The sequence below is a fragment of the Erinaceus europaeus genome, chromosome 7 (genome assembly GCF_950295315.1).
Source record: "Erinaceus europaeus chromosome 7, mEriEur2.1, whole genome shotgun sequence".
Classification (NCBI taxonomy): Eukaryota; Metazoa; Chordata; class Mammalia; order Eulipotyphla; family Erinaceidae; genus Erinaceus; species Erinaceus europaeus.
The window spans coordinates 47,752,443-47,775,905 of NC_080168.1; the positions used below are offsets into that span (position 1 = coordinate 47,752,443).

General features: G+C 35.2%; 1 protein-coding gene across 1 annotated transcript in view; it reads left to right on the forward strand.

Moving 5' to 3' along the window:
• The window catches only part of KLRF1 (killer cell lectin like receptor F1), a 32,751-nt gene extending 9,861 nt beyond the window's left edge, over positions 1–22,890 (forward strand). The window contains exons 3-8 of the mRNA XM_007515797.2: positions 12,289–12,375; positions 16,068–16,166; positions 17,017–17,160; positions 18,660–18,799; positions 21,839–21,951; positions 22,749–22,890. Of these exons, the coding sequence (XP_007515859.1) occupies positions 12,289–12,375; positions 16,068–16,166; positions 17,017–17,160; positions 18,660–18,799; positions 21,839–21,951; positions 22,749–22,857 (692 nt within the window). The 3' untranslated portion in view covers positions 22,858–22,890. The remainder of the gene's footprint in view (positions 1–12,288; positions 12,376–16,067; positions 16,167–17,016; positions 17,161–18,659; positions 18,800–21,838; positions 21,952–22,748) is intronic.
• Positions 22,891–23,463: the final 573 nt, after the last annotated feature.

Sequence of the window (23,463 nt, forward strand, 5' to 3'; positions counted from 1 at the left end):
GCAAAAGTATAGATCATTGATTTCAGACTCTTCCTCTCTCACATTAAAAACACTGAATGTTAGAAATTGCCCTCTCACTTTTGACTTAGTGGTATCCACAGATGCAGCTATGCTGTGTTTTCATTTTACTTGAGACTTTATATTTTCTGTATGATTATGTAATCAGAGATGCTTTTGAAATTTTTTTTTATCTACAAATACTTGGAAATCTTATTTTTGTTGTTTCCTAATTTGTCATAAGGCACTTGGAAGTGTGTAGTCATATTATTAGGTTGATTATTATGTAATTATGTGCTATATCTTTTTGGTTGAGGGTATTGGTGATATTTTCAATATTGTTTACTTTATGCCTAGTCATCCTATTAATTTTTCCCCCGTTGGATGAGGAGAAGTTAAGAGGGAGTGGCAGGGAGAAAGAGAGCCACCCATAGCATTGCTTCCTGAAAATGTCCCCTGTAGGTGCGGATTCTGTCAATACTTGAGGGAGAAAGGTTAACACTTTTTGCTAGAATTTCATATTTTTTTAAGTTTTCTTGTCTGACATATTTCACATTTCTGTTTTATTTGGTGCATTCTTATTTTGGATTGCTACAAATTTAACAAATAACTACCCTCTCTGTCCTTGAGAATGTTTTTTGTTTTTTACTTCTAAATCTGATTTATCTATGATTGATAAAGCCATCCTGCTATCCTTTTACTAAAGAGATAATAACAACATATCACACCACATAGAGATATGACGTATCTCTTTCCATACATTTATCCATGCATAACTTTATAGTTAAAAATCAGGGGAAGGGATGCGATACGGAGTTCTGGTGGTTGGAATTGTGTGGAGTTGTACCCCTCTTATCCTATGGTTTTGTCAGTGTTTCCTTTTTATAAATAAATAAATAATAATAATAATTGATTTTAATGTATAATTGGATCCATATTTTGATATTTTACCTGGCTTTGATATAGTGGTATATTAATTTCCATTTTAAAATATTGCTGGCCATTTTATTTGCTGTGATTATTGCTACATTAAGGTTTAACTTTGCCTCTGTTTTTTATATTTGTTTGTTCTTTAGGTTTCATGTGTCTTTGTTTTCTTGTATTACCTCCCTGTGGAATACTTAAATAATTTTAGAATTGACTCTTGATTTACTGATCTCACTTTTGAATGTTTGACTTTGTTGGGTTTTTTTTTTAATTTTTATTTATAAAAAGGAAACTCTGAAAAAACCATAGGATAAGAAGGGTACAACACCACACAATTCCCCGCATCAGAACTCTGCATCCCATCCCTTCCCCTGATAGCTTCCCTATTCTTTATCCCTATGGAAATATGGACCCAGGGTCATTATGGGGTGCAGAAGGTGGAAGGTCTGGCTTCTGTAATTGCTTCCCTGATGAATATGGGTGCTGGCAGGTTGATCCATACTCCCAGCCTCTCTTTCCCTAGTAGGGTGGGGCTCTGGGGAAGCTGGGCTCCAGTACACATTGGTGGGGCTGTCTACTCAGGGAAGACCAGTTGGTATCATGTTAGCATCTGGAAACTGGTGGCTGAAAGAAGAGTTAACATATAAAGCCAAACAAATTGGTGACTAATCATGAACCTAAAAGCTGGAATAGTGCAGATGAAGAGTTGGGGGGGGTCTATTTTGTAGATAGTTAGTAGGCCTATTTTAGTTATATTCCAAAGGGCCTTTGTTTTTAAGTCATTGCTCTAGGAAATACAAATATAGTTTATTAGTCTTCTGGTGATGCCTTTTTTATGAGTTTGAGTGACAAAAACTTTACATATTTTTGTTTTACCTTTTATCTTTTTGTGTTCTACAGCTTAAATTTATTTTCTTAAGTCTTTTCTCTACATACTTTAAGTTCCCAGATGATATAAAAATCTGGAGAAATCAAATCTATTTTGTCACCCATATTTTGACCATTATGTGTTCTTTCTTCTTATGTAAAAATGTTCTTTATTAAACATTTGTGTACTATAGCATAAGAACAAATATGGCAGTAATAATCAATGTAATTTACAGAGTGTAATCTTTATCAAAGTACAATGAATAACATTTAACATGGAAATAGAAAACTCTTCAAATTTCTATGAAACCACAAAATACTCTGGATAGTCAAAAAAGACTTAAGGAACAGCAAAGCAGTTGGATTTATGCTTACTAATTCCAAATTTCTCACCCACTAGTGCCACCGAAATAGCTAGTTTAGGCATGAAAACCAGACATTTATATCAATGAAACAGAGTCCAGAAATAAGCCTAATCATATGTGGTTTATTAATTTTTGAAAAGGGAACTTAGAATATACAATGGAGAAAGCAATACCTTCAATAAGTTTTGATGTTAAAATTGTACATTAATATACAAATGAATTAAACAGAACTATTATTATATATCATACCCAAAATTGAATACCCAGAATGAGTTGAATGTTTGAATTCCTTATCATACACACAACAAAGTGAAAGCTCACTATCTGTGATTATATATATATACCTATGTGTATATATATATATATTTCTTAGCTTATTGTGGTAATCATTTCACAACATATAAAAATAGAAAGTCACTAGAAGGGATAAGGCAGTAGTACACCCAGTAGAGTGTCCACAGTACCATGCTCAAGGTCCCAGGTTCATGGGGATTAGAGGTTAGAGAGAAATTCATAAGAGGTGAAACAGTGCTGCATATCTCTCTCTCTCTTACTCATTTTTAATATGTTATTTTTTATTATTGCTATCTTCTTTAAAAGTGTACCCAGGAGTGATGGAATCCTGCACGAGGACTGTGTGCTCATGTTTGAAAATGTCTTGAACACACAGAAGAAACCCTTGGAAATGAAATCTCTTTTCTTCCCTCCCTCCTTTGCCTTTTTCTCTTTCTTTGGATAGGCACTCCCCCTCACACTCTCTTTGGATAGACATAGAAAGAAATTGAAACTTTTAATCTTATTTTTTTTATTTTTTGATTGGATAGAGGCAGCCAGAAATCAAAAGGAAGGGAGAGACAGAGAGGGAGAGAGGCAGAGAGACACTTGCAAAGCTTCCCCCCCTGAGAAGTTGAATCCTGGTCCTTCTACATTGTAGCATGTGTGCTCAACCAGGTGCACTACCACCCAGTCCCTCTTACTGTCTAATTCCCTCTCAATTTCTGTCACTATTAAAGGGGAAAAAAATGGCTACCAGGAGCAATAGATTAGTTGTGCAGACACTAACTCCAACAAGTAACGCTGGTGGCAATAAAAATAAACAAATACATGCAAAAGAGAGAGACAATAGATTGCATACCTAGAGTAGTATAACAATGTTTACCTTAATCTCTACTTATGTGCAGACAGAAGGGAGAATTTGGAGCCTTCACAGGACTTTCTTGGACATATACACAGCCTAATACATGCACTTACCATTCTATATTCTTGGCACTGTGTCAGGTCTTCCCAATTTGCCTATATCTCATTCCTCAATAATTTTGTCAGTTTTTGCATTGCTCCAACTGTTACTATCATAGATACTTACAAACAACTGCTACTACTTGTTTATGATAATAGGCACTGGGAGAAGGCTATTCATACTGAAAAAGGTCTCATGAACTATTTCAGGTAAAATAAGACATGCTTACAGGTGGGTATTTCCAGGGAAATGACAGATGGTTCAAATGACTATTCTGAAAATCATCTTTTGAGGACTTTCAAGTTCATTCTGCCCCTTGATTTCCTGTTAGGCCGATTTCCACAGTCACTGTAGTTGGAGAACTGCTGGCTTTCAGCTTTACAGTGAAGCCCAGAAAAATGTAATAGAAATGAATAACACAACTCAAAACTCCAAAATATCATTGTTCATAAGGAAATTTTACTGTCTTCCTGACTGGTTCTTATAGAATTGTGCAAGTCTTCCATTAATTTTCAGCATTCTGAAATGGAGAGTTTGACGAGGGCCAGATGGTGGTGCATCTGGCTAAGCACACATATTACAGTGTGCAAGGATCTGGGTCCAAACCCCTGGCCCCACCTGCAGGGGGAGAAGCTTCACAAGTGGTGAGACAAGGCTGCAGGTGTCTCTCTGTTTCTTTCCCTCTCTATCTCCTCCTCCCCTCTCAATTTCTCTCTGTCTCTATTTAATAAATAATTTTTAAAAGAGACTTTGACAATAGTGTTTTTATTTATTTATTGTCTTGTTTTGATTTACTATAAGGCTCTAGCTTTCTGTAAATCTTAATTCCAGCAATCCTGGTTATGTAAAACCAGATAATTTAAGTATATGTATGGTAAACTATTGTCAATAATTATTTTGATAATTTTGGGGACTTTGTCCCTCCAGGTTGACTTTTTCAGATAGAAAGAAGAATAGAGAAGCAGACAAAAGGAAGCTATGGCATGAAACTTACTTCAATGCCGAAGAAGAAGGACCCAACCTGGGTCTTTCACATGGTAAAGCTGTATATTAACCAATTGAGTTATTCTGCTGACTCTATTGTTATCATTTTCATGAGAAAATAAAGGGAGGTATAGAAACATATACTGTAGAATTTCCTCAAGTGTCAGAATAGTATTGTGTAAGAAGCAGAAGTGAAGATAAGTAGAAGTCACCCAGATGAGTAAGGAAGAAGACTTGTTAAAATAGGAAAGTAAATAAATGTTGAAGCACAGGAATTACAAGCCTAAAGCCCCAAGTTCTATTCCTGTCACTAGATATACCAGAGAAGAATGGTCTTCTGAACCTTTTTTTTTCTTATCAAAATAAATTTTAAAAAAATCTTCACACAGACAAATTGTACATGTCTTATAAATAAGGGTAAATTACACATTAGATAAAGTGAAAGAAAAATTAGTACACTTATATAAAACTTGAACTGAAGCAAGGAACAAAAGCAGAATATGAAAGACTAAGTAAAAGGTGTAAGAATTTAGATTTGAAGTTCAGTGAGGGATATCAGTAATGTTATGGACTGAAGACTAACTGGGATCAGATATTCATTTTTAGGAATGTCACACAGGTTGAATAGAACAGGATGGGAAAAATTGAACTGTTAACATTGAGAGATGATTGTATTTGAGACTAGTGTGGTGACTAGGAGAGATGAAAGAAAGTAAGTAGTGAATTGAATACATTATTGGTAAATGTAGTCCTATGGTAGATTGGATGAGGTAATTCATGAAGAATAATAATGAAAGTATTATTTCCTGAAAGAGAGAAAAAGAGAGATGAGACATACACAAGAAAGAGGCAAGAACAAGGAGATTTATCTTGTTTTGAATCAAGGATACTTCCATAAGGTAAAGATTGTATACAGAAGCAAATCAAAATTCTGAGCTTAATTTCTCTAATTTGAGAGATTAAAAAGTTCAGAAATTTGTCTATATTGTCCTAGCTCCTAAGAATGATGTGGTCAAGAAAATATTTTTATCTATCTATTTTCTTTATATATTTGTATTGAAAATACTTTCTAGCTGCCATAGATGTAGTAGTGTGTCTACACTTTAAAGAATCATTTCATCAGGCATTTGAAGGTTTCCAGATGAGTTCTTATGTGTTACAGTTAGTCTAAATACTATCTTCTTATATTCACACTGTTTCTCAGTACCAAATGCATCAAATGATTGTTTTATGTGATATTATAAAACTCTGACTGGTTGAAGAGAAAACACAGAAGTAGCATTCTGGAACTGCATACACAAGGTCTCAGGTTAAAAATAAAAATCTGTCTTCTATTACAGTTGTCAAATCAAACCACCCTTAGGGTTTTTTGTTTTGTTTTGTTTTATTTGTTTGTTTACATTTTTCTCTTTAAAACATCCTGAGATGACATATAGATTGTGTCAGAAATAAGCCCAGTGAAGACGCAGGAGGCTGAGGATAATATCTTGTCCTAGCCTTAGTTAATTTGCCCTTCTCATAAAAGAAAATAATGTCACTCACTCCCTAATCTTTTGCTTATTATCTAATCAAAGAATCAGTCATGCTCCATTCTCTGGCCCAGAAGAACATAAACAGGAACAATGCCATCTAAGTATGTATTTATAGATACACCTTCTCTAAGAATCTCATCTCTTGTTTCAGAGTAACAGTGAGATCATTACCATTTTGTGGTGTGAAAATTCTTCTTTTTCTCTCACCAGCAACTCAGGTCACTCAACTAGGGATTTACACCCTTTCTTTTTGCTGACATTAGGTCTTGTATTGTAGCTATGCTTCAAACACTGTTGAATTCATATTCCTTTTCTAATCCTTCTGATGCCATTTTATTTATCTATTTTGAGAAGAAGCCAAGAAGTGTGTGTGTGTGTGTGTGTGTGTGTGTGTGTGTGTGTGTTTATCTACTGTTCCTTGATTCCATCAAGACAGATTTAAAGAACCATTCATATGCAGAACTTTCTATTATGGTATCAACTATAGGTTTGGTTGAGAATGAATCACATTTCTATATTTCCTTTTCTCATTTGTGGGTGTTGACTAAGAGATACTGCTCCAGTTAGCATTCTAAACACACACCTCCATTTGAGAGTTTGCTCTGTCGTGAGCCTCGCCTGCCATGCAGTCTGAAGAATTGTGACATATTGAGGGTCTATATTGGAGTTTGTTCTTAATCTATTTTTTTAATTACAGTGTAACCTTTATTCCCTAGGAGTAATACTACAAAGGAATGAGTAATTAAAGAGTCCTCTGCAACCTCCATCTTCATAAAAGTGACTGCTTCTCCAACTGCTTAAATTCAATATTTTGGGAGAATGATTAGTAATCTGAATATTTTACTCTAAACACATATAAATGCATCTTTTGCATGACACTTAATCATTTTTATAAATCGTAAAATGATTTAAACAAAAAAACATGATACCACTTAATGAGAGATAATATTTAATATAATCAATGGAATTTTCTGTCTCTTTAAAAAATAATCACTTTAAAAAATAATCACTTTAACCAGAGAATGTTATGCTCTGGCTGACAACTCCTCAGGACAATGCTATGTGAGGAGATTATTATTCCATAGAAGTAAGGAAGGAAGATTTTGATCTGTCAAAATAAAGTTATGAGTATTATAGTTGAGGTTAACATATATTTTTATCATAAACAAGTGACTTATTGAATACTAACAGTGCTAGTTTGAATGTTATTGAATGGAAAAACTAATGAGTGTCTAAGACTAGAGGTATGACAAAGCAAATCCAGTAGTAAATAGGTGAGTAAAATCGATAACATCTTTATTGGTTTCAACCACAAAGTAATAGTGCTAGATTTCTCAATGAATACTGAAAAGTAAGAGCCATGAAAGGTGAATTCTATGGCCCTTTCCCTGAATATGTACAGTCTAATACTTGAAATAAGATTCATAAATAAATAATTTTACCTGTAAAAAACATAATTGTAAAACATCTCCTCCAGTAATTGATTCTTTCCTGGACATGGGCATTGGCAGGTCAATCCTTACCCCCAGCCTGTTTCTATCTTTCTCTAGTGGGGTAGGACTCTGGGGAGATTGTCTGCCCAGATAAGTCAGGTTGGCATCATGGTAACATATGCAATTTGGTGGCTAAAAAGCATTATGATACAAAGCAGAATAAATTATTTAATAATCAGGAATCAAAAGGTAAGAATATAGCAGATGAGATCGGGAAACTAAAGAAAGACGTCACTCTTATGCATCCGCTTCCTTTACACCACATCACTCTTGATTTCACCACAAACATCTAGTGTGTAGTTTATAGGAAGTCAATTTAACTTCTTAGAAACAAGAAGTTAGAATTTTCAAGGGTATTTTTAGAGGTACTGAAGTTTCCAATTTCACTCAGGTTTTAAGAAAAAGAATTACTTAGTACACTGATCAGAAGATAGCTCACCAAATAGAGACCCTTCTCCTAACTTGAGAGACCCCCTCTGGGGAAAGATAGCACAAGTTGTGGAACAATGCTGTGCTGTATCTCCTTCTCTCTCTCTCTTTCACTCTCATTTCCTTCTCTTTCAATTTCTATCTAAAGGAAATAAATAAAGAGGCCTCCATAGCATGGGAGAGTTGTGCTGGCACTGCACACCCATGATAATTCTGGTGGCAATGCAATAGAATAACATGAAAGAAAATATAAAAGAATTGCTTAATTCAGACCATAGTATGTTACTCTAATAAGTAGGAAGAGAAAATTGATAAAATACATGTTAAATTACAAAATAACTCAATTATTATAAAAGAATATAAAATGCATTGACTTGGTGTGCAATAGAGAACCCAATGCCTCTTCAAATTCAATGAGGTAGAAATCATTTTTCTTAAAATTCTAAGTCTGTAGGAGCTTTAAGTGGCCTGGGATGGTAAATACTTTTAAATATTTAAATATTTAATATTAATATTAATAATTTATAAATAATTTAATATTAAATAAATAAATGGATATTTTAAAATATTCATTTATTTATTCCCTTTTGTTGCCCTTGTTGTTTTATTGTTGTAGTTATTATTGTTGTTGCTATTGATGTCATTGTTGGATAGGACAGAGAGAAATGGAGAGAGAAGGGGAAGACAGAGAGGGGGAGAGAAAGATAGATACCTGCACACTTGCTTCACCTCCTGTGAAGAGACTCCCCTGCAGGTGGGGAGCCTGGGGCTCCAGCAGGGATCCTTCCACCTTTCCTTACACTTTGTGCCACCTGTGCTTAATCCACTACACCACCACCTGACTCACCAATGGTAAAGTATTTTATTAACAACAGAATCACCTTTGCATTGTCATAATTACAATAGTGGAATTGGTGTCTCTTGTCACCCCTATTGACTAAATACAAATTAGCAACTGACTCTACTCTGTCTTCACTATATTTGCACTTGAGAAGATCTCTATAGCTGAGGGATAACATAAAGTCACAGTGAAATGTTTCTTTAGATCAGTGTATACAATTCTAAATGGACTTTTGTAGTTATCATTTCACAGTAAACTGCTCCTGTCAAGTTCAGTGATGACCTTCATTTTGCAATATCAATGAATCCTTTCATATTTTCATCTTACTTAACCTACCTGCAGTTCATGATCCTTCTAGATTTTTTTTAATTTACTTTTTATTTAAGAAAGGATAAATTAACAAAACCATAGGGTAGAAGGGGTACAACTCCACATAATTCCCGCCTTCTAGATTTTTATTTATCTTTCTGTGTCCCTCTGTTTTCTACCTCCATTTTTCTGTCCATTTGTCTATATCTCTGTTTCTTGTTATCTTAGTGTCTCAGGGAAGATTTGACAGCAGGAAGATGGGATTTGAAAGCTACCTAAACCCAAAATGATTCTTAGACAAAGATGGAATTCTCTGCTTCTTTCTTTAAAGGTTTTTTTCTTTTTTAGTCATTAGACATTCACTACAGAAGTGTACCCCCCAGCCCCGCAGGAGGGAACCAGGTCCTTGCTCATGAGTATGCACTCAGATAGGTGAACTGCTGCCCTGTCTCCTCTATTTAACTTTTATTGGGTTGGCTCAATTACATTTACCCCAGTAATTGGGGTAGATGTTACTAAGCATTAGTCCTGTAACTTCTCCTCACCAGCTTGCATAACAGTAATCCAGATGCAACCTGATACTGAACCTCTTCTCTCCTTTCATTTCAATATTCCAAAGTCAGAAATGCAAAAAGAAAGTCTCAACTTCCAATTTACCAGAACCATGGTCAAGTTATTTATTAGGATAGTTTTCTCTTGGGCAATAGAAACTCAAACCTTAATAAAAATAGTATCTTAAAGAAAGATAACAGTTTGCCTCATGTGAATTATTTGGTGTAATGGTATATGTATGGGTGTGAGTTGGGAGGTGGTGGTGGTAGACTTAGTTTGCAACCTGTGCAGCATCTCTGCCACCAGATGATGTCACTAGTGTGCCTTTCAGAAAGTTAGATCATCATCCTCCCATCCAGTTCCTTTTGGAGGTTAAGTAAGATAACTTTCATCTTCATGGACTGATCAACAGACCTTCTTTTCTGTAAAATGTCCAATGCAGGGTTTCCCAACTGTTAAGACAGATAAAATATTCTGGGGCTTCAGAAACAGTAATACTAGTAAAAGCACTGCAGGCAGAGAAGTCTAATAGGTTCCAAAATATGTAATTATTCCTGTGAAAACATTGCACTGCCTAGTCCTTGATGGAAAAGGCTTATATGTACTCTACTTTGACTTTTCCACTTCAGTGGTCAATATTTAGAAGTTGCAGTAAAATTACTGGAGTGAGGAAACACTAAAAGTATTAGTCAGTGATCAAGCTTCCATCCTTACTGTCTGGATAACCTCACAGGGTGCTATTTAACATTTTCAGTGTGATTTGATTTGGGGAAATTAGATAACTAACATTCACAGGATAGGTCAATCTCTTTTATCGACAACCTCATCAAAAAGTTTAATACTCACAGTAGGCAAATATAAAACAAGAACCCAGTAACCAAAATAATGCCACAATAACTGCGGTACTATCAAATACAATAATCATTAGTCATTGCTAAATTTTAGAAGGTTATTGTTTTAGATATAATTTGTTTTAAAACCTACAGTTCTGCAAACCTCTGTTCAGTCAAGGGAATTAACTGACAGAGAACAACTTTGCTCTGTGACTTCTACTAACCTTTAGCCACTGAGAATCCACAGGAGAGATGAAAGAGACAGGAAACTGTACTAAAGGCCCAGGCCTTCTCTACAAAAGACCTGGCCTGTACCATAGAAGAAATCCCAAAAGTCAACAAACATGAAAAATTGTTCCAGGTCACTGATTGTCAGAGAAATGCAAATAAAAACAACAATGAGATGCCACCTCACCCCTGTGAGAATGCCATACATCAAAAACCACAATAGCAACAAATGCTGGAGAGGTTGGGAGGACAAAGGAACCCTCCAGCACTGCTGGTGAGAATGTAAAGTAGTTCAAACTCTGTTTATGAGTCCTTCATGGATTCCTGCACAATACAGCCTCTTTCCTTAGTCTTCTGCCATGTTCATCCAACTCATGACAAAAAATGTGGGGGGGGGGGGCGGGAGAGGGAGATAGCACTGATTATGCAAAGAAACTCTCATGTCAGAGGCTCCAAAGTCCCAGATTCAATCCCCCACACCACCATAATAAGCCAGAGTTGAGTGCTCTAGCTTTAAGAAGTAGAAGGAGGAGGAGGAGGAGAAAGAAGAGAAGAAGAAGAAGGAGAAGGAGAAGGAGAAGGAGAAGAAGGCCACTTTGGGTTTTCATTTTATATTAGCTGAAATTGTCAAAGATTTGGCATTTGATTGACACAGAGTTAAACTACTTTATCTCAACTTATAATATTAGCATTTTCATAATTAGTTTATAATAGATTTATCATTTCTCATTTTAGCTTAGTTGCAAAGGAAGTTTTTAGAGAAAGAGGAATTCTAAAACTGGATTTCAGTGACTGCTGTAAATATTTATCCATATACTGGAAATCATTTAGTCATATACATAAGATAGGTGAAATCCATGGTACTTAGATTAGACTTCTCTATATGTGAAAAACACAATTTTTTTGCCCTGCCTCATAACTTTTGGATATTCTCCTTACTGAAGAGAAACTTGAAAAGGAAGTTGGAAAATGTGATTTTCTTCCCCTACATTCTGCTATGCTTTATTAAAGATTTAGTTAATTTATTATATGTGAGAGAGTTTCACATGGACATAGAGAAATAGGATAAAGTACTATTCTTGTACATTCATTATTGGGGATCAAACCAAGACCATCAGGCATGATAGTTCACAGTGCTCTACCACTTGAGTACTTTCTCAACCACCACGAATTATATTTAGTATGAAGCTTTTCCATACCAAAAACTTGTCAGTATTTTTCTTTAAAATGTATTATTAAGGTATAAGAATAACTTACAATCAATGTCTTGAGATTAGGAAATGACTATGAGTAATGGCAAGGTTTTATATAAAGTCAAATATCAATATATTAAGGAGTATAATAACACTTACATATTTAGGTTAAAACAAAACACAAGTGTAACGTTCCCATTCCCCTAACTTTATGGGTCTGTCAGAGTTTTTGTTTTGTTCTTTAAAGAACCAAGCATAATGTTAAATTCAGTATGTGATGGGTACCTGAGAAACTAAGTGTCATCTAGGTCAAAAGAATCGAGTTTTCACATAAACATTTCCTTTGAGGTTTGCACTGCTAGATGAAACTGTGAACCCTTATATGTGTACAGAGTGGACAATTTGAAAACAGTCTTTAATTAGTAGCAGGCTTATTATTCTTTTTTAATTATAAATCATACTCAAAAAGTAAAACACTCATATTAAACTTATTCAACTCAGGCTTGAAGATGCAAGAAGAAATATACATGACTTTGAATGTACAATCAAAACGGAATTCTGTCCAAGCATCCCAACTTAAATTTAAAGGTATGGAATTCAGTTTTTTTTCAATTGGTATGAATTAATTGAGGATGGAATAATGTAAACTATTAATAGTACCGAAGTCATTAAGTATTATAATTTTAATATTCTTTTCTGCACTGGTACAATTTCAATTTTTGGTGGTTCCTGCTTATCTCTGACTCTCAGTTGTCAATGTGGTGCTAACAGTCATTTACCTTAAAACAATATATTTTGTATATAATTTCTTGGGGAAATATAAGTTTCTGGAAATATATACAGTCAATAAAAATAAAGAATTTGGGAAACACATATTTGGCTGCAGTCATTCACCTTACTATTATTCATAAAATATAGCATTTTTTAAATTTCTTTATTGGGAAATTAATGTTTTACATTCGACATTAAATACAATAATTGGTACATACATAACATTTCCCAGTTTTCCATGTAACAATAAAACCCCCACTAGGTCCTCTGTCATCCTTTTTGGACCTGTATTCTACCCCCACCAACCCCAGAGTCTTTTACTTTGGTGCAATACGCCAATTCCATTTCAGGTTCTATTTGTGTTTTCTCTTCTGATATTGTTTTTCAACTTCTGCCTGAGAGTGAGATCATCCCATATTTATGCTTCTGTTTCTGATTTATTTCACTTAACATGATTTTTTCAAGCTGCATCCAAGATCGGCTGAAAACAGTGAGGTCACTCTTTTTAATAGCTGATTAGTATTCCACTATGTATAAAGACAACAACTTGTTCAGCCACACATCTGTTGTTGGACACCTGGGTTGCTTCCAGGTTTTGGCTATTACAAATTGTGCTGCTAAAAACATATGTGTACACAGATCTTTTTAGATGGGTGTGTTGGGTTCCTTAGGATATATCCCCAGGAGAGGACTTGCAGGATCAGAGGGTAGGTCCAATTCTAGCCTTCTGAGAGTTCTCCAGATTGTGCTCCACAGAGGTTGGAACAACTGATATTCCTACCAGCAGTGCAGGAGGGTTCCTTTGACCCCATAACCTCTCCAGAAAATGCTGCTCTTACCTTTTCTGATGAATGACATTCTCACAAGAGTAAAATGATATCTCATTGTTTTTATTTGCATTTCTCTGACAATCAGAGACTTGGAGCATTTTTCATGTGATTCACGGCCTTTTGGATCTCTTCTGTGGTGAATATTCTGTCCATGTCCTCTCCCCATTTTTGGATGGGGTTATTTGTTTTCTTGTGATTGAGTTTGGCAAACTCTTTATATATTCTGGTTATTAGCCTCTTGGCTGATGTATTGCATATAAAGATCTTCTCCCATTGTGAGGGGTCTCTTGGTTGGGGTAGTAGTTTCTTTAGCTCTACAGAAGCTTTTTAATTTGATGTAGTCCCATAGGTTTATGCTTGCCTTAGTCTTCTTTGTGATTGGATTTGTTTCATTGAAGATGTCTTTAAAATTTATGCGGAAAAGAGTTCTGCCAATATTTTCCTCTAAGTATCTGATAGTTTATGTTCTAACATCCAAGTCCTTGGTCCACTTGGAATTTACTTTTGTATTTGGTGAAATATAGTGGTTCAGTTTCATTCTTCTGCATGTTTCAACCCATTTTTACAACACCATTTATTGAAGAGACTCTGCTTTCCCTGTTTAATAGTCTGGGCACCTTTGTCAAACACTAGATGTCCATGGGTGTGGGGGTTATTTCTGGGCTATCAATTCTATTCCACTGGTCAGTGTGTCTATTCATGTTCCAGTACCACGCAGTTTTGATGACAATGGCCCTATAAAACAATTTGAGATCTGGGAGTGTGATGCCTCCAATTCTGTTCTTTCTTCTCAAGATTGTTTTGGCAATGTCAAAAACAATTGTGTTTTCTGATTCCAGATAAGCATTTGTAGCATTTGCTCCTAAAAATGTGTTTAGGATCTTGATGGGAATAGCAGTAAATTTGTAGGTGGCTCTGGGTAGTACATTCATTTGGATGATGTTAATTCTCCCAACCCACAAACATGGAATATCTTTCCACTTCTTTATGTCTTTTTCAATTTCTTTGAATAGTGACTCATAATTTTCAGTATACAAGTCTTTCACTTCTTTGGTTAGGTTTACTCCTAGATATTTTATTGTTTTTGTTGCTATAGTAAAGGGAATTGATTTCTGCATTTCAATTTCTTCTAACTTAGTGTTTGCATAGAGGAATGTCACTGACTTTTGAAAGTTAATTTTGTAGCCTAACCCCTAACTGTATTGCCTGATGATATCCAAAAGATAATTGCTGACTTCCTTAGGTTTTTCTATGTATACCATCATGTCATCTGCAAATAGGGAGAGTTTGATTTCTTCTCTTCTAATCTGTATGCCTTTAATTCCTTGCTCCTGCCTGATTGCTACTACAAGAACTTCCAATAATATGTTTAGTATGATGTTGGCTATAGGTTTGCTATAAATAGACTCCATTATGTTCAGGAATTTTTCATCTATTTCCATTTTTGTAGAGTTTTGATCCTAAAAGGATGTTGTATTTTGTCAAAGGCTTTCTCTTCATCTATTGATATGACCATTTGTTTTTTGATCTCACTTTTATTGATGTGGTGGATCACATTGATTTATTTATGTATATTAAACGAACCATACATGCTTGGGATAAACCCCACTTGGTCATGATGAACAATCTTTTTAATAGACTGCTGTATCCTGTTGGCTAGTATTTTGTCCAATATATTAGCATCTATGTTCATCAGAGATACTGGTCTGTAGTTTTCTCTTTTGGTAGTGTCCCTGTCTGGTTTGGTATCAAAGTGATGTTGGCTTCATAGAAACTGGAAGGGAGTACTCCAGTGTCTTCAATCTTCTGAAAGACTTTTAAAAGTAGAGGTATTAGTTCTTCTTTGAAGGTTTTGTAGAATTCATTTGTAAAAGCATCTGGTCCAGGACTTTAATTTTTGGAAAGATTTTTGATAACTGTTTCAATTTCATTAACTGTGATGGGCCTGTTCATGTTATCTACTTCATCATTACTTAGTTTTGGATGTTGGTAGGTATGTAGGAAATAATCCATTTCTTCCAGGCTCTCTAGCTTGGTGGCATATAGTTGTTCATAGAAGCCTGGCATGTTCCTCAATTAAATGTTATGTTAGTTCAAAGTAGCCATAATTCCTGCATACTATTATTATTATTATTATTATTATTCGCATAGAATAGTTGGATTTTACCAAGTGAATTTTTACAGCTATTGAGACTTTGATAAATAAATTTACCCTAGCGATATTATTGTTATATTAACCACTTTCTTGCTGTGAAATAACCTCTGAATTCCTAGAGTATTCCAATATGATTACTCTATATTTTAGTACTAGTTGTATTTTCTAAGTTTTTGTATGGTATCAATAAAGTTTGTTTTAATTTCTTAGTTATATGTTTATTTTCTTTGCTGACAGAAAGCTTATGAGTATGTTCAGAGTATTATGAAGTATATAAATGAGAGCTCTTTCATTCACTAGTTAATAATGTCAAGTATTAGCCTTTTAAAACTATATTATGGAATTACCATTGTTTCTGATCATCCAGAGCATAATAAAATAAATATGTATTTTCTACTTACTTAAATTGTATAACTCTGATTGATTAATATTCTTGAAGATTCAGAAGTCAATATTATATATAACCTCATAATTGATATCATTTCCTATATTTTTAAAGTTAATTCCCATTATTAATATCTCAGATTGTTCTACGATGCTGCACTGGTACAAAATTTTACTGAGAATATCTGGAATAATAAATATCATTATGATTTTGACTTTGGTCTCTCTGACTCTGTTGGGTAAGTTAAAAGATCAAGCATAATTAAACACTATAATAAAATGTTTTCTTTAGTCTCTATTACATTATCAAACATTTAATGGGAATTACTATGTATAGTTTATTATAATATACTAACCATTTAATATGAAATCAAATCAGATAGATATTTTATCCTTATGTGACATGCAGCCTAAGAGGAGAAAAATGTGTGTGTGTGTGTGTGTGTGTGTGTGTGTATCATTTCTATAATATATATTTGGAAATACATGTTTTTGGCTTTCTTAATTACTTATTATTAGACAGAATTCCACTGTTTTTCTTAAAAGTATGTATGTATTCTACCTAAGAAAGTATTTTACTTTTACTTTTACTTTTGTCCTCCAAAGATGTATTGAGCAATTGCTATAGCCCAAAAATTGCTACAAATTTCTGATTTTTTATAAAAAGATAGTCATGGTGAGATATATCAGTTTAGTGGAAAATACAGGTTTGAAATAGAAAACGGAGGTAGAATAGACTAGAAATAGTATCAGCAAACCATTGACAGTTTTCAGCAAACCAATGAGAAAGCATGGAAAGAAAATCTAAACTCTCCAGAGTATGAAAGTTATTTTATTTTCCTATCATCACTTCTTAGGGCACTATCTGATACAAATTAGAAAATCAATAAATACATTTTATATAAAATAATTAAATATGTGTAATAATTGATACTATTTCCACTAACAGCCATGAAAATTGAAAGATACTTTCTAGTATACTTTCGCGTACTTCTTGATCTAATCCTCAGGATCAGACCACAGACTTTATCTCTGAGAAAGTGCAGAGAGAAGGTACTTAGTCAATCCCAGAGTAACCCTATTTTGAAGTTTCTCAGGGAGTATTGGTAAAATGCCGAAGAACAGATATAAATATCACCCAGGATAATGATGTTGGAAACCTGAGTGTAAATAATGGTATGAGAAGAAACATGGACACATGCCAGTGCATTTCAGAAGCTACAAAGCACACAGGTATTACTCAAGGCTTATCTTAATAGTTTGACTTTTAGACTTTTTTTTATTTAAGAAAGTAGACATTAACAAAACCATAGGATAAGAGGGGTACAGTTCCAAACAATTCCCACCACCCGATCTCCATATCCCATCCCCTCCCCTGATAGCTTTCCCATTCTCTATCCCTCTGGGAGTATGGACCCAGGGTCCTTGTGGGTTGCAGAAGGTGGAAGGTCTGGCTTCTATAATTGCTTCCCCGTTGTGCATGGGCATTGACTGGTCATGGATACTCCCAGTCTGCCTCTCTCTTTCCCTAATAGGGTGGGTCTCTGGGGAAGTGGAGCTCCAGGACACATTGGTGGGGTCGTCTGTCCAGGGAAGTCTGGTCGGCATCATGCTGGCATCCAGAACCTGGTGGCTGAAAAGAGTTAACATACATAGCCAAACAAATAGTTGAACACCCATGGACCTAAAGACTGGAATAGTGCAGATGAAGTGTTGAGGGGTATTCCCTACAGGATCTTGTGTACTTTTAGACTTTAATAATGAGCAAATTATGCACTATAATTCTAAGTTTAGAAATTATGATAATGCAAAATTTTGGAAAGTACCCTTTCTTTCAAAGTTTTTTTTGTAACTTAATACTTTCTTCTTGAACAATCATATCTTTTTTAAAAAAAATTATTTATTTATTTTTTATCACCTGCAGACTTGCTTCACCACTTGTGAAGCAACCCCCCACAGGTGGGGACCCAGGGGCTGGAATCAGGATCCTTATGCAGGTCTTTGCACTTTGCACCATGTGTGCTTAACCCGCTGTGCTACCGGCCAGCCCCCGAACAATTAGATCTTTGACATTGATTTGATAGTATGTAATATCATAAAAGTGTTATAGCAATTATCAAAATGCTTCATTCTAGAACACTACTTTGTGTTGTATCTTTTATCATATATGAAAGTGGCATCTTTTTATGGTCTTATTATTCACATTATTTTAATTTTTAATATTCAAATTCCAGACCTGCTGAAATACTGTAAATTTTATCACATATTTTACACCCTGACTAGCTAACTATTCATTATACTAGATATTATGACATCTTTGCAAAGGTAATGAAACTTTGGTAAACACTGTATCTTTAAATATTTATTAAAGCCAGTGTAAATATTAAGTTGTTAGAAAAAATCATACACATTTTTGCATAGAAAAACAGAAAAATACTAGTACTATTCTGACAGTCCACTATTATATCAAACTAAGATCTATGAGCTTCTAACTATTTTTTCTTATTATTTGAGGTAATGTTCATAAGCATGAAATTAATCATGTCAAATTAAATTCACTGGGGTCTAGAATACTCGAATACACAACAATATACCTATTTATATGAAATAGTCTCATCACAAAAAAGAAATGCTATACCCAGTACTTTTATCCATACAATAATCATTTTGACTATCTTTTCAGAGAGTCATCTACAATTTGATGTTTATTGGTTCCACAATTTTCTCGACAGGACTGTGTCCATCAGAATGGTTCAACTATAAAGAGAAATGTTATTGGTCTTCCAGTGAGAAAAAAAGTTTTACTGATAGTTACAAGTATTGTTTGGAAAGAAAATCTCATTTACTAATTTTACAGGACCAACTTGAGGTGGTGAGTAGTTAAAATTATGGCTATGACATTTTACTATCTGTAATTAATAATGAGTTTCTCAAATTTCTTCCCAACTTTCCACTAAATTATTTATCTTGAATACTGAGTTTTGGACATCTTTTATCCTATCCTAGAAATATGTTTTACTTGGTTCATACTAGTCTTTAGTTGTTTTTTTAATTTTTATTTATAAAATGAGAAATGTTGACAAAAACATAGGATATGAGGGGTATAGTTCCATACAATTCCTACCACCAGAACTCCGCATCCAATCCCCTCCCTTGATAGCTTTCCTATTCTTTATCCCTCTGGATAAAGATTGCACACAAGATTATTATTGGGTGCAAAACGTGGAAGGTCTGGCTTCTGTTACTGCTTCCCTGATGAACATGGTCGATCCATACTCCCAGCCTGTCTCTCTGTCTTTCCCTAGTGGGGTAGAGATCTGGGGAGGCGAGGATCCAGGACACACTGGTGGTTTTTGTCTGCCCTGGGAAGTCCAGTTGGCATCATGGTAGCATCTGGAACCTAGTGGCTGAAAAAGAGTTAAGATAGAAAGCATAATAAACTGTTGACTAATTATGAACCTAAAGTCAAGAATATTGCAGATATTGAAGATTTGGGGTCTCCATTTTGGAAAAACCTAGTAGGTCTATTTTAGGTATATTCCAAGGGGGCGTGGCTTTACTAGTTTTTGCCTGAGCCTGAAATCTAATATGCAAATGGACCCAAGTTATTATCTGGGGAAGTGGTGTCATAGTTGTTAAGTGGACTAGAAGGCTGGATCACGGAAGAGAGTAGCTCCCAAATATGGGGAAAGTATATAAATATTGTTAACAGTAAACCGCATCAATTTGATTTGGGGCCCATATTCAGCACAGCACAAGAGCCTGTGTGTCCTCTGCATCCCTGTAGGTCTGAGCTCGCATTCTGTGGTCATGGCTAGGAACATCCAAGCTGTACTAATTACAGGACCCATCTTCCTCAGGTGATAGGTAGAATATGTTGTACAATCTCCCTTCAGAGAAAGGAACATTCCCTATCATTACTGATCCACATTGAGGGCAAGATCCTATAGGGACCCACAAAAAAGTCCATTAAGTTGTTCCTGATGGAGATGACCAGGGACAGTGGCAAAGGGATCTGTTAAGAGTTCTAGGCCCATCATGTCTCTGTTGGAATCCAAGGACTCCCTGAATAGGGCCCCAGGTAATAAGGTGGTCTGGTTGTGACTAAGGAGTCATTAAACTATGCCAGTTTCTTGCCCTAATTCAGCTTTTGTTTTTTTGAATATTTATTTTATTTATTTATTCCCTTTTGTTGCCCTTGTTGTTTTATTGTTGTAGTTATTATTGTTGTTGTCGTTGTTGGATAGGACAGAGAGAAATGGAGAGAGGAGGGGAAGACAGAGAGGAGGAGAGAAAGATAGACACCTGCAGACCTGCTTCACCGCCTGTGAAGCGACTCCCCTGCAGGTGGGGAGCCGGGGTTCGAACCGGGATCCTTATGCCGGTCCTTGTGCCGGTCCTTGTGCTTTGCGCCACCTGCGCTTAACCCGCTGCGCTACAGCCCGACTCCCTACTTTTGTAATCCTTACTTTGTCTGACAAGCTTAGCTTTGGAGTGATTGAGGAATATGTAATAGGTAGCTCAGGAGGGTAGCTAGGTCTAAGTAGAAACTATTTGATTAGGTACCTTGTGGTATCTTCTTAGGTCTTTCTACTTGCTTGCTGCATTTATTGACTCACTGCAAACTATTGTGCACCTTTGTTTTAAGGTATATATTTCCCCCTAACTTATGGATACATGTACATATGCCCTATCTCATGGGCCCTGGTCTATATTTAGGTTTTGAGATTTGTTAAGAGGTGTACCACCCGAACTGGAATTAAGGAGTCCTGTGAGCTAGGATAGGTCTCACCAGAGTAATGAAGCTGGAGGGTTGACATTCCATGCCTGAAGTCTCTGGACATGATCCGAAGTATAACATGCTGAGGTGGTACTGGTTGCATTGATTGGGTTGAGATCAGCAGGTGCTATATCAGTTGGTATAAATTGAAGGAAGCATGCAGGAAAGTGAGCTCCACACTAGAGGTGCCAGAACTGGGAGAAATATGGGCTTTTATAGAGAAAGGGTAAGTTTCCTGCTGTTCTAGGGTTTATGAAGGCAATAGATAGTTATTGCTATAACCAAATTATTTGACGATTGGGTTAATTTTGAAAATCCCATTGTTAGGATTTGCTGTATCGTACAAGACCTCACCATAATTTATGTCCTATTATGCTATTTACATATAGCTGTATCTTATAAAGTAACACCACCAGTTGCTCCTGTTCTACTAGTCTTACACAAATATTTCTATTCATCCTCTCTCTTTGGGTGCTGATGGAGCTGGAGTTCAGGGCCCTCTTAATCTTCATCCTATCACTTCTCCCCTGCTGGGAGCTGAGGTAGTTATGTTTTCATACGTGGCTTGCAGGGGAAGAGAGGATGGAATTAAAAAAGGGAGAGCAACTATGTATAAATGTGGACATATAGTTTTAGAAATGATGGTTGACCCATGTCTACAACCTTAGGGTAACTGTGGTGAATTGTAGTGGGGAGACTGAAGATTCAGAACTCTGGTAGTAGGAATAGTGTGGATTAAACCCCTGTTGGCATGTAATTCTGTAATATAATAAATAAATTGATATAAAGAAGCAATTAAAATTTTTCTATTCAATTTGCAAATAATGTTCATGGCTACTTGTACGTAATCAATAAGTAAAACAGTACATACTGTGTATAAATGAAGTGTGACTTTCTAGGACTCCTCATGTAAAGCTACTCAATTGTCCATTAAAATTCAAAAAATTTTAAATTTTTATTTTTCAGAATTTTATATATGTATTTTAGTGAGAGAGAGAGAGAGAGAGAGAGAGACTAAAGCACTGATCAGTTCTGGCTTAAGGTGATCAGTGCCTCAAAAATTCAAAATCTTAGTATGTCTGATTTATCAAACTATCCTATTATTTTAGCTAACCATCACATACGTTTTAGAATTTTTTACAGAAATACCTAAAACAATCAAACTATGTGTGGATTGGACTTAACTTTACCACCCAGAAGGGAACATGGACCTGGGTAGATGGTTCTCAATTAGATGAAAAGATGTGAGTCTTTCCTAAACTATCAACTCATTTATTACCTCCTAGAAAAATCAGCTATGAAATTGTTCTTTGTACTAAAGATTTTTAAAGGATGAAAATTAACTTAGTGTTCTCTGGAGCAATAAAGGACATTTGCCCCTGCCCCCAACAGAAGTAAAAGGATTTCAAAACATAAATGTTGTCCAGTTACTGTTTAAAAAAATCTTGCACAAAAATTAAATAGAAAAATACCTTTTAGTCTTGGGAGAATTATAATGGTTATAGGGAGAAGGAAGGTGTAATGAAAATTTATTTGTGACTGCAGTGACTTATACATAGAGGAGTAGTGTTCGGCTATCAATATATCCTGAAATCTTTTCATTTTCTGAACCACTATTAAGTCATTAATTTTAAAAAAAGGAGGGGCAGGTGTTGAGTGTACATGTTATAATGCACAATCTCCCAGGCTTAAGCTGTTTGTCCCCACCTGCTGGGGGAAAGCTTTGTAAATGGTGAATGCACAGGGACCCAGATTCAAGCCCCTGGTCTCCACCTCCAGAGAGAAGCTTCATGGAAGATGAGGCAAATCTACAGATGTATTTCTTTGTCTCTCCCTCTCCCTCTCTTCTTCTGTTCTCAATTTCTCTTGGTCCTAGCAAATAAAAGGAAAAAAAAAAAAAAAAACAGCCTCCATGTGCTATGGATTCATTGTTCAGGCACCCAGCCCAAACAATAACCCTGGTGGCAAAAAATAGAATAAAAAAAAATACAAATGAATTCAGCAACTATGATCAATGATAAACTTTACCTCACTTTTCCAGATTCCCTGTAAAAGGACCAGCTCAAGAAAACAGCTGTGTTGTTATCAAGGAAAACAAAATGTACTCTGAAACTTGCAGTGGCGTTTTCAAATGGATTTGCCAATATTAGAATAAAAGCAATAGTGACCATTTGCTGATAAAAGTTTGGTGACTATTAGGTTCATTAATCTGCAGGACTATGGAGTTTGCAGAATTATGTATGCACACAGAACTTTGGTGGTGAGTATGGCATGGAATTGTAACATGTACACCTTTAATCTTGTTACCTGATTTTTAAAAATAAAAAAGAAAGTATATAAACACTCATGGAAAAGAGGTATATAAATGGAAAAGAGGTATATAAACCTCTTTTCTATTTCCCACTCATCTTCTACATTGGGCATAGCTTCAGAATTTTATAATTTGAAGCACTGTCCCCATTTTTCATATGATACAACAATCCAGAATAGACCATTACATTTATAAACATGATGTTTATTCCTCTTCACATTTTGCGGGAGGTGTGATACAATTATAGCTTCTGTACTTGGATTTTTTATGATTTCTTAGCAATGCCCTGTGTAAATTTTATATAGCTGTAAGTATTAGCACTGTTTCCAAGTGTTTGTACATTTATTTAAAGACTAACATTTTCCATTTCTACAATATAAATTTTGATATATAGATTCTAGGCAAAAAGTACTAAATTAGTAAATATATGGTTTTTTGTCTTTAG